This window comes from Diachasma alloeum, unplaced genomic scaffold (genome assembly GCF_001412515.2).
Source record: "Diachasma alloeum isolate Michigan unplaced genomic scaffold, Dall2.0 Dall_scaffold_00351, whole genome shotgun sequence".
Lineage (NCBI taxonomy): Eukaryota > Metazoa > Arthropoda > Insecta > Hymenoptera > Braconidae > Diachasma > Diachasma alloeum.
Window position 1 is genome coordinate 373,643 of NW_021680490.1, and position 9,829 is coordinate 383,471.

General features: G+C 37.2%; 2 protein-coding genes across 3 annotated transcripts; one reads left to right on the forward strand and one right to left on the reverse strand.

Annotated features, from left to right (window-relative positions):
* The first annotated feature begins 80 nt into the window (after positions 1–80).
* Positions 81–4,343, forward strand: LOC107040974 (dehydrodolichyl diphosphate synthase complex subunit DHDDS). The gene is made up of 5 exons (XM_015261312.1): positions 81–735; positions 1,605–1,766; positions 2,682–2,830; positions 2,913–3,097; positions 4,018–4,343. The coding sequence occupies exons 1-5, from the start codon at positions 575–577 to the stop codon at positions 4,246–4,248; spliced, it is 888 nt and encodes a 295-aa protein (XP_015116798.1). The 5' UTR covers positions 81–574; the 3' UTR covers positions 4,249–4,343.
* LOC107040973 (protein Hook homolog 3) lies at positions 3,947–9,155 on the reverse strand. Of its 2 annotated transcripts, XM_015261311.2 has the most exons (3): positions 9,029–9,155; positions 7,283–8,873; positions 3,947–6,141 (listed from the first exon to the last, which is right to left on the reverse strand). In XM_015261311.2, exons 2-3 carry the CDS (start codon positions 8,858–8,860, stop codon positions 5,608–5,610), a joined length of 2,112 nt encoding a protein of 703 aa, XP_015116797.1. In that variant the 5' UTR covers positions 8,861–8,873; positions 9,029–9,155; the 3' UTR covers positions 3,947–5,607. The 2 variants fall into 2 exon arrangements, with proteins under 2 accessions (XP_015116797.1, XP_015116796.1); XM_015261310.2 differs by having other exon boundaries at positions 7,283–9,155.
* Positions 9,156–9,829: the final 674 nt, after the last annotated feature.

Sequence of the window (9,829 nt, forward strand, 5' to 3'; positions counted from 1 at the left end):
CGCATGCTCAATCCTCCGCGCTTGGGAAGTAGTCCCTGCGAGGGGCGCCCCACCATTCTAGGGGTGGGGGAAGAGTACAAATGCGTTTTTAGACATGGCGAGGAGGCATTGGATAGGTGGATTCCAGGAACGAACGTTGAAATATCAGTTGCCCAGGGGGTTATCGAATCAATCTTTTATCGATTAATTTTTCGCATTGAATAATTGGTTTTTCTCTTTGAGAATTAATTTTTTTCGTTAACTTCTCGCGTCTTGGGGGACATTTTTTACCCTCTGATGCTGCAAATTTTGCGATTGTTGACATCATCCACTCGTGACACTGCCTCAGTTGAATTGAAGCTATGACCAATATTCGGGGAACAGGTCTATGATTGTGTATAACTCGATATTCCTCGAATTTAGTGAAATGAGAAGTTGATTTTTATGGGAGAGAATTTTTCAGTGAGGGTTTTTGCAATTTGTGAAGTAGTGTTTTTTCGGGGGTTTGGTGATTATTGTTTTGAATGGTGATTGGAAGGTTTGGGGATTGATTTTTAAATTTGGGATTGTTGTGGTTTTTGGGAATCAGGGGAGAATGTCGTGGATTAGGAAGAGTACACTGAGTTTTTTACAATTGTTTGCTGTTAAAATAATCAAGTGCGGGAGGATTCCTCAGCATGTAGCTTTCATCATGGATGGGAACAGGAGGTATGCGAGAAAGAATCAGGTGGCTGGGATCCAGGGACACACTGAAGGGTGATTTATTACAGAAAATATATTAAAATTAGATGAAGCTGAAACTAGGGACAGATTCGACAGCAGAAGATTTGTCATGGGTGAATCTAGGGGTGTACAAATGTTTTTAAGTAATGTACAAACTCTTTCGCACTTAAAAAACATTTGTAGGGGAGGGTGAAGTAAAATGGACACTTTAGACTTTTTTAAAATTATTCATAACCCAGAAACAAGTTTATCAATTGAGCTCAGTTTAGACTCATCACGAAGGGAAAGAACTGGTCTTTGTATTGAAAAAAAAAATTATTAAATTTCATCAACATTTCAACCACTCATTAACATTTGAAAAAAGTCAAAAGTGTCCGTTTTACCCCAACCTCCTCTACATATGATTATTTGAGTCTCCTACGCTTAAATGGAATTTTATCTCTTAAATGGAATTTTCCGCTGACAAATATGCTGCTAGTTTCAGCTCCACTAAAACTAGCTCGTAAGTAAATAAAACGGAGTTAAATTGAATGAAAATATTAATTTAGATGAAATTTTATATAATTGATTTTATCTAATTATTGCGGAGGGGAGGAGGCATGTAACACCACAGAGATGAATAAAAAAAATTAAAAGTATTGAAACTAGCGGAACTATTCAATTTTTCAGGTATTGTTGAATGCAAAATCTTTTGGTGATGAGTTATTCTAGAGGCAAATGTCGAGGGATTTTTTTGTTGGGAATTTCAGTAGTAAAATAAAAGGTCTCTCAACATTTTCTCACATTGTTGAGAAATTTTTTGGTAACATCACTCGTTTTTCAGATGAATAGATAATCGGGAAATGTATCCAGATGAAAACAGTATTGAGGAATATTTTTATAGCTTTAGTTAATTTTTGAAGGTTCAACAAACTCGCTGAGACTCTCCAGTGGTGTCTGGACCTTGGCATCAAGGAGGTGACGGTCTACGCTTTCAGCATTGAAAATTTCAAAAGAAGTCAGGAGGAAGTCGATGCACTGATTGATCTCGCACGAGAGAAGTTTCAAAGACTCCTAGACGAGAGGTACAAAAAGATTGTCTGAACAAAAACAATAATTTACAAAGTTTAGAGTTAAACAACTTAAGCTCACGATTAAATGATTAAACTTAAGTTTTTAAACTCAAATGTTTTTAAGTAATGTAAAAACTCTTGTTTAAACTTAAGTTTTTGAACTCAAGTTTAATCGTTTAATCCTTTAACTTGAGTTTAAAAACTTAAGTTTAATCATTTAATCGTTAATAACTTGAGATCTGTAGAATGATATTGAACAACTTTTTTCATTTTTATTAAAATATTCATTTAAGGCTTCAAAACAAGATTTTATTCATCTAAATTATTCTGTTTTGTCAGGAGATACAGATTATCTAAAAAGGTTCAACTTGGAGTATATGAACAAGTGCCAGAATCCGTCAAACATTGCCCTCTATTTTTATTTTCACTTTTAGAGTCTTCTAGGAGGTGAATTATCAAAATGAGAATAGCTCCCAAGTGAATAATACTAAATTTCCAAATAATCGTCAATCCTACTATCTAAATTATTAATTAATAAAATAATTCGGAATTTGAATACTTAAATTGATGATGACTTCAATAATTAAAAATTCAAGACTGATATTAACGAATTGACTACTTCAAAATTTAACAGTAATTATAATTTATGAATATGATGCACCACATCTAGGTGCTAGCATTGAATTTTATGGAGTTTAATATTCTAAATATCTTCATTATTTTGCCGGACTGCCCTTCATTTTTATCTTTACTCTTGGAGTCTGCTAATATGTAAATTGTTTATTTCAAAATAAATTCTATGAAAGCCCAGGTATAAGAGAAAATTCATTCCTTCAATTTTTTTCAAAGCGGTTGAAAGAAACTATTTTCAACGATAAAAAACGTTTGTTTATGTGCATCAGGAATTGATATCGAATTTAATTTCAGCGATAAACTGATGGAGAACGGCGTTCGTATTTCAATTATAGGAAATGTGTCGTTAATACCTGGAGACCTGCGACAGTTAATGGCGAAGGCCATGCTTATCACGAAAGATAATGATAAGGCATTCTTGAATATTGCGTTCGCCTATACGTGTGAGAAACCTGTTGATATTTATTGTCGTCAAAAACAATTATTCCTGTCTGAATAAATGAACATTTGTTATTTTGGCTGCAGCTAGGGACGAGATCACGGAGACGGTTAAAACGATTGCAGAGGGTGTGAGGGATAATGCCATTAGCACAGCTGATATCGACGAGGAACTTTTCTCTAAATGCCTTTATACTAGTCGATCTCCAGACCCAGATCTCATCATAAGGACTTCTGGGGAAATTCGGTTTAGTGATTATCTCCTGTGGCAGGTAATGAAATCTTTAATTTAATTATTAATCATTTTTTCATTCAAGGGGATTATATTAATGAGGGAAAATGTATTTTCCTCAAGTAAAACTGTTTTGCATCAAAAAATTAATTTGAGAAATGTCCTCTTGAAAAGTTGTAAATTAGTATCAAACGGATAATATTTCATTGAGAAATTCATCGGGCGATGATTGAGGACATCCAAGAACTTTGGCAATTATTTTTTCGTTGAAATCCTCAAAATTTGTTGTTAAACATCACAGTTTCCATTTGAGGTCCATTCACCCCTGAGTTTTTGAATTTGAAGCTCTGAATTTTAATGAATTTACTCTTCACTAAGTAGTTGAAAGAATAATGTTTCTTAAGATCATGTCAATAACCAATTTTCTTCACCAAAAATCATGTTTCTCAAATCGTAAGAAATTTGTTTATTTCGAAAAGTTTGAACAACTGTCAATATTCACCTATTCGAAGAAAATATTTGTAAACAATTTTTTTTTGTGAAATGTAATTCGAATTGCGTTGATTATCAATGAATTTTTTAACTTTCTCCCTCGCAATGAAATTTGCAAATCTCATTATTGAAAATATTTTGTGAAGACGTATGCAATTTTGAGTCTCCAATGAAACTAACTTACTTTCACTTTTTTGTAACAAATGGTTATTGTAAACATGTACAATAAAAAAATATTGGAAATATGTAATACGAATTGTGAGTAAATTTGTATTGTGAATTTCCATTCAAAACTATTTATCTTTTTTTAAATTGCTGTCTTGCCATGAATAAATCTTCCCCTCTCACCGACAAAAACGAAGAATGTTTCAGGGAAAAAAAATTCTCATTGTGAAAATGCATCAAACTTGAAAAATTTATTGAACTCATTATAAAATTATCAATAACACTTGTTGTTTTTTTCAATAGATTTCTCACTCCTACGTACATTTTACCAATGTTCTCTGGCCAGAGTCCAGCATATGGGACCTACTGATAGCTGTGTTCCACTATCAACGCAGTTACGCGCAGCTGGAGAAATTGAAAATCCACCAAAAAGCCATTGACCAGTCTTGCTCGTTACGCGCAGCTGCGTTCACGAACAAAGTGGAGAACAACAGGCGAAAATTTTTAGAGCAACTAGCAGTTTCCAGTTCCTGAATGCCCAAACAACTGAGCCATTTGTAAATACAAAATAAAATTATAAGTCTTCAGATTATTTTTGTTCCAATGAATAATAAAATGAATTTAATTTATTTTCTCTTTCACAAATTCTCTTGTTTCTAATCAGCATGAATTCCCTCAATCGTACAATCTTTGAAGACTCCAGAATCTACTGCATCTTAACTAACAGAATCTATCACTGATTATCACTTTAAAATAACGTTAACATATTGCTTGATAGAGTGAAGACAAACATGACTATATGGTAACTCTAAATTCTATAACTGTATAATAAAAATTTCTTAAAAATATATTACGGTATGGAACCATTTAAAATACATTATCTCTCCTTTTTACTATATACAAAGGGACGAATAATCACCATAACTCGGAATATTCTTGATTCAAGAATATTACTAGTACCAATTCAAAAGAAAATTCTTCGTGATTTGGGAATTTTTCTTTTCACAAATCTAGAATTTCGATTTCTTCCCTTGAAAATTATCTCCTGAATGATTACATTCAATTTTTTAATTAAAAATGAGGATTTCTCAAATAGAAATTTTATTTTGACAAATAAAGAAGACAGAGCCAATTGAAGAAACGTCTGTTCATTAAACATCTGTTCAACAATAATTTCTAATTCACTAAATTTCCATTATTCATCGAAATGGAAAAATACGTGTCTAACATTTTTCATTAAATTTTCTTGTCCAGCAATGAAAAAATTTGCAAAATGGAAAATCACAATGAAAAAATCCTCGATTCAAGAATGCTATTTTTTCCCCAATTTCCTAAAAGTCACTTAGAATTCGAAGTGGGATGAATGGTCCGCCTGGCTGGTCCCAAGTACAGCAAGCCTCTGATCCACACTCTCTCTCTCTCTCTCTCTCTCTCTCTCTCTCTCTCTCTCTCTCTCTTTCTCTCTCTCTCTCTCTGACGCAACAGCCCCAATGTGAATGATTAGACTAAATTCTGATCGTTTGCAATCTTTGAACCAAAATTAGGCTTCCTCATTCTTAACCCAAAAATTTGATATAAAATATTAGATACGTATTCCTTTTATTTTGAAAAAATAAGAAACTCCACTTGTTTACTAAAGTTCTGAAACAAAATATATAATATGCAAGTTCAGATTTTTTCAGAACTTTAGTAAATGATTATGACGTCACAACGTACATTTCCAATCATTTATAATAAATTAATTTTCCACCACCCATCAAAATTGAAAAATACGTGTCCAACATTTTTCACTAAATTTTCTTATGCAGCAATAAAAAAAAATTGCAAAATGAAAAATCCCAATGAAAAAATCCTCGATTCAAGAATACTATCTTTTCCCCAATTTTCTAAAATTCACTTAGAATTATAAGTGGGATGAATGGTCCGCCTGGCGGAAGGTTGCCGTTGCCTAGAGAGAAACGAGTTCCCCTGGCTGGTCCCAAGTGCAGCTAGCCTCTGATCCACACTCTCCCTCTGGCACGCCAGGCCCAGATTATAAAACGCCGAAATCATGAGCTTCTCCTCCATCTCCCTAAGTATCTTGGCCTCCCTCATCGACCTCTCCAAGTCATCAATATTCTTCCTCTTCTCGACAATCTGATTCCTCAGCAGCATAACTTCCCCCGGCGAATTACTCAGTTTGGGGTCCAAGCCCCTGATAACACTCTTCGCCTTCTCAATGTACTTCTTGTACCTCTCCTCCAGTGCAGCATTCTCCTCCTCTTTTCTGCTGAGACTCTCCTGGATAACACGAACCTTCTCCTTCAGCATCTGTATCGTGCCCTCTTTCTCCTCAACCTGAAGAGTCGCACGCTCCCTCTCCCCCTGGAGCTGTTTAATTTCGTTCTGCAGATGTAGAATCTGAGTCTGCAGGGCTGCCCCATCGACCTTTTAGGAATTTGAATAGTAGTTTGAAGTACAGTGAGAAAAAATTACCTCTGATAAAGATGATTTCCTTGATACAAGAAAATATTCTCTTGTTAATTTCTAGAATCGTGAAATCTCCTGGTAAATAATGTTGTGTTGACATTGGAAGAAAGAAGGCTTTCAAGAGGATTAGAGATTCTCTTATCCAGAGAAAATTTTTAAGTGTTAGCATAAGTCTTCCCATAAATTCATATAGTTTGCGTTGTATCTAGAATTTGCTGGACTGTGAGAATTCACTTTCCTGATCACTCATCATCTCCAACTGAGGAATTCTTGTTTCGATTGCACGATGAACACTTTCATTATCAATTCAAGTGTACAGAAAATTGATCTCAAGTGTTATGCTCTTTGTGCAAGGTTTTATGTAATCAAAGTCCTGATGAAAAAAAATTGTAGATATAACGAAAACTACAAGAATTTATGGGAAGGACATCTAGTCGATCCATAAATGGTCGATAAATGATGAATTTTGAATTTAAAAAATTGAAAAATTAAAAATTGGAAACAATGTTAAAAAACGAAATTTGAAAAAAATATTTTTTGAATAGAACGAATTTGCGTCCCAGTCTAATTTTTCAATATGGTTCATAAAAATAGTCAGTTTGGGTAAAAAATAAAAAAATATCCAATGGAGGTGGGGGTAGAGGGTACCACGCACATTTTTCTAATTTTTTTGCGATTTTTAAGCATTTCCGATGATGCGAGGTAATTGACACCATGCTCAATCGAAAGAACGGAAAATTTCCATCAGAAATACGTATTGAAAACCCGGAACCAAAATTGATCTCTGCTGAAACTTAAAATTTTGTCAAAAACCCACAAAACTAAAAAATTAATGTTGTGGACGTAATAAAATTTGAAAAAAAAAATGTTTAGGTCTTTTGAATGATAAGAAAGCCATATAAAAAGCCTCAACAAAATTAAATTTTTGAAGGTCCAAAGCCATCTCAATAATTCGAAAAGACACCCAAATAATTCATAAGATTCATTTACAATAATTATGTTATATTTTGGTTTTCCCTTGAAGATTTTCATATCTCAGGACAATAATAAATTGCCTCCAATCAAATGTAAACTGTAAAAAATAAAAATTCACTACAACCTTGACCTCCCCACTCTGCTGCTCCGTCAGCTCCTCAATCCTGTTCTCCAGCTCCATAATCCTCTGATTGGCCTTCCGATTCTGCCCCCTGAGAGTGTTCAGCCGCTCCTCAGAGTCATCCAATAGAGCCTGAACAGTCGGTAGTTTTTCATCATTCCCAGATTGCTCGAGCTTAAGCATCTTGACCTCGTGCTCCAAGAGCAGAAGCTTCTCCTTGATCTCAGGCGGTATCAACTCAGCATTCGACACAGCATGAACCATCGTCGGAGTCGACGAGTTCTCAGCTATCTGCAGTTGCGTGCACTTCAACTCCTCATTAGTGTCCTTCAACGTGTCCCTCTCGATGATCAGCCTCTCCTTCTCCCGCTGGACCGACGACAACTTCGCCTCTAACTTCTTGGTCTCGAACTCCAATTTGTCACATTTATTCGTCTGCTCGTCGAGCTTGTACTGGCACTCAGCCAACTGCTGCTTGCACCCCTCCAGGTGGCTCCTCACCATCGACGCGCGCTTTATCTCCTCCTCATACTCAATCTTCGATTGCATGTACTCCAGGTTCTTCTCTTCAAGAATCTTCACCTGTCTCCTCAAATCACTCAGGTCCTCCATCTTCTTCTTGTACGACTCGATCGTCTGTTCGTACTTAGTGGCCTTGTCAGCAGTCTCCTTGAGTGCATCGATCTCGTCCTTCAGCTGATTGGACTCCTCAGCGACTTTCTGAAGCTCCTCCTGCTTGGACTGCAGCTCGAACACCTCCTTCTCCAGGAGTTCAACCTTGAGTCGATAGTCGTCCCTGGACCCCTCGATCTTGAATATCTCATCCTTCAGAGTTTCGATCTGCTTTCTGAGGCCCGAGAACTTCAGACTCGACGCTGAATTATCAGGATTATCGAATTCCTCCAGTCTCTCCTGGAGTTTTTTGTTCTCAGTGATGAGGGCAGCTCGTTCCTCCTGCAGGAGGGACAACTGCTGGTCCAACTCATGGCAACGCTGGCCCAGTTGGTCCTTCAGGTCGACTGCCATCTGGAGCTCTGCTAGCAGCCTCTGCTGGCCCCCATCAGCGACGTCCAGCGTTTCGAAGTTGAGACTTGCACCCAGTGACAACTTTGCACCGTGCATGCTGCCCTCCAGCTCCTGGATACTCTGCATTATCGCCTGCTGCACAGACTCCTCCATTCCCATTATCCTCGTGATGTACTTCTGCTTGTCTGTGCAATTGACAGCACAGCCCAGCACCAGCTGTAGTAGTCTTCGTAGCTCGTCAGTGTCACAGAGCTCACCGATCTTCGAGGCATCTGGCTTCACGTAACCAGACAGTGGCTGATTCAGACACTCGGAGTAGTACTCCATTACTGCCTCGACGATCTTCTTGAGATTGCTTACTCTCAGTCGCCAGTTTGCCCCCACGTCCGACTTTATTTTTGATCTCCAGACTGATGTGAACCACTCGGGGGCTATCTGGGCTAGGGCCTCTGCCAGGGCGACACCGTCACTTATGTCCTTCGGAGAACTGTGGGGCACCTCAAGGTCAAAGGTGTCCAGCCACTTGCGAAGGTTCTCCAGTTGTTGGTCGCCCATTTTTCTCGGTTTACTGGGGGGTTATGAGTTTTTTAGAGGTCTCGGGGGAGGTGACTCAGGTGCGACGGAGGGACATGACTGCTCGATCTCGTGACCTATTTTTGGTAGGTTTTCGAGGATCGAGGCTTTGGGGGAATGGGGGGCACGGGTTTGGGTGTAATTGTTTACCTGTTATTGCAATGGTTTGGCTGGAGCCAGGGGCGATTGAGTTAGGGGACTGCTGGGGCTTGTTCACTTGGGGTGATTGTTGCAGTACGATTGACAGTTTTTTGGGGTTGGAGGAGGTTCATTTTTATCATTCGCCGCGGGGGCAACAATGGAGAGAAAGGTGGGTCGATTGTGGAGGTGAAGGATTTAGTTTTGGGTGGGATTGCGAGGGGCGCTAGACGCTAGTTCCTGCGGTGCAAGACACTTGACTTTTTTGAAATGTTGAGCAAACAGTGAATTATGTAAAGTAGTGTAAAGGTAACTGGAATTTTGAAGAGGAAAATCTGAAATGAATTGTAATTGGAGGTTGATGGGGATAGAAATATTATGATTGAGTTGGTGCTCAATCGGATGTCTATTATTATTGATAATAATTAGATTTTTCCATGGCCACAACTTGATTGAGTTTTCAGTGGAACATGAGTATTCAGAACAAAATGACATGAATTTTCAATTTTAGCCCAAAATTTTCCAGGTTTTTATGAATTTTTACAGAATAATTGAAGAGGAAAATCAAGTATTTTATTGATTTCCAGATCATTTGAACAGAAAATCAATGGAATATATGATTTTTCAAAGACAACATTTCCTGAAATTTCAGTGGAACTTGAACAGGATCAAAATTTTCAGAATTTAACACGGAAAATTCAGACGAAAATTTTTAACAGTTTACTACATAGTTTCTACGATATTCAACTCTAAAAACTTGAAATTTCGTGCAAGCATTCCGTATTTGACTTTTCAATTGAAACCAGAGGTGTA

Bases quoted from the DNA above. Each gene is read 5' to 3' on its own strand.
- LOC107040974 (XM_015261312.1), top strand. From the start codon at position 575: ATGTCGTGGATTAGGAAGAGTACACTGAGTTTTTTACAATTGTTTGCT. The intron at 736-1,604 runs GTGATTTATTAC...TAATTTTTGAAG, and splicing joins ATCCAGGGACACACTGAAGG to GTTCAACAAACTCGCTGAGA. The intron at 1,767-2,681 runs GTACAAAAAGAT...ATTTAATTTCAG, and splicing joins CAAAGACTCCTAGACGAGAG to CGATAAACTGATGGAGAACG.
- LOC107040973 (XM_015261311.2), bottom strand. From the start codon at position 8,860: ATGGGCGACCAACAACTGGAGAACCTTCGCAAGTGGCTGGACACCTTT. The intron at 6,142-7,282 runs GTTGTAGTGAAT...AATTCCTAAAAG, and splicing joins AGCAGAGTGGGGAGGTCAAG to GTCGATGGGGCAGCCCTGCA.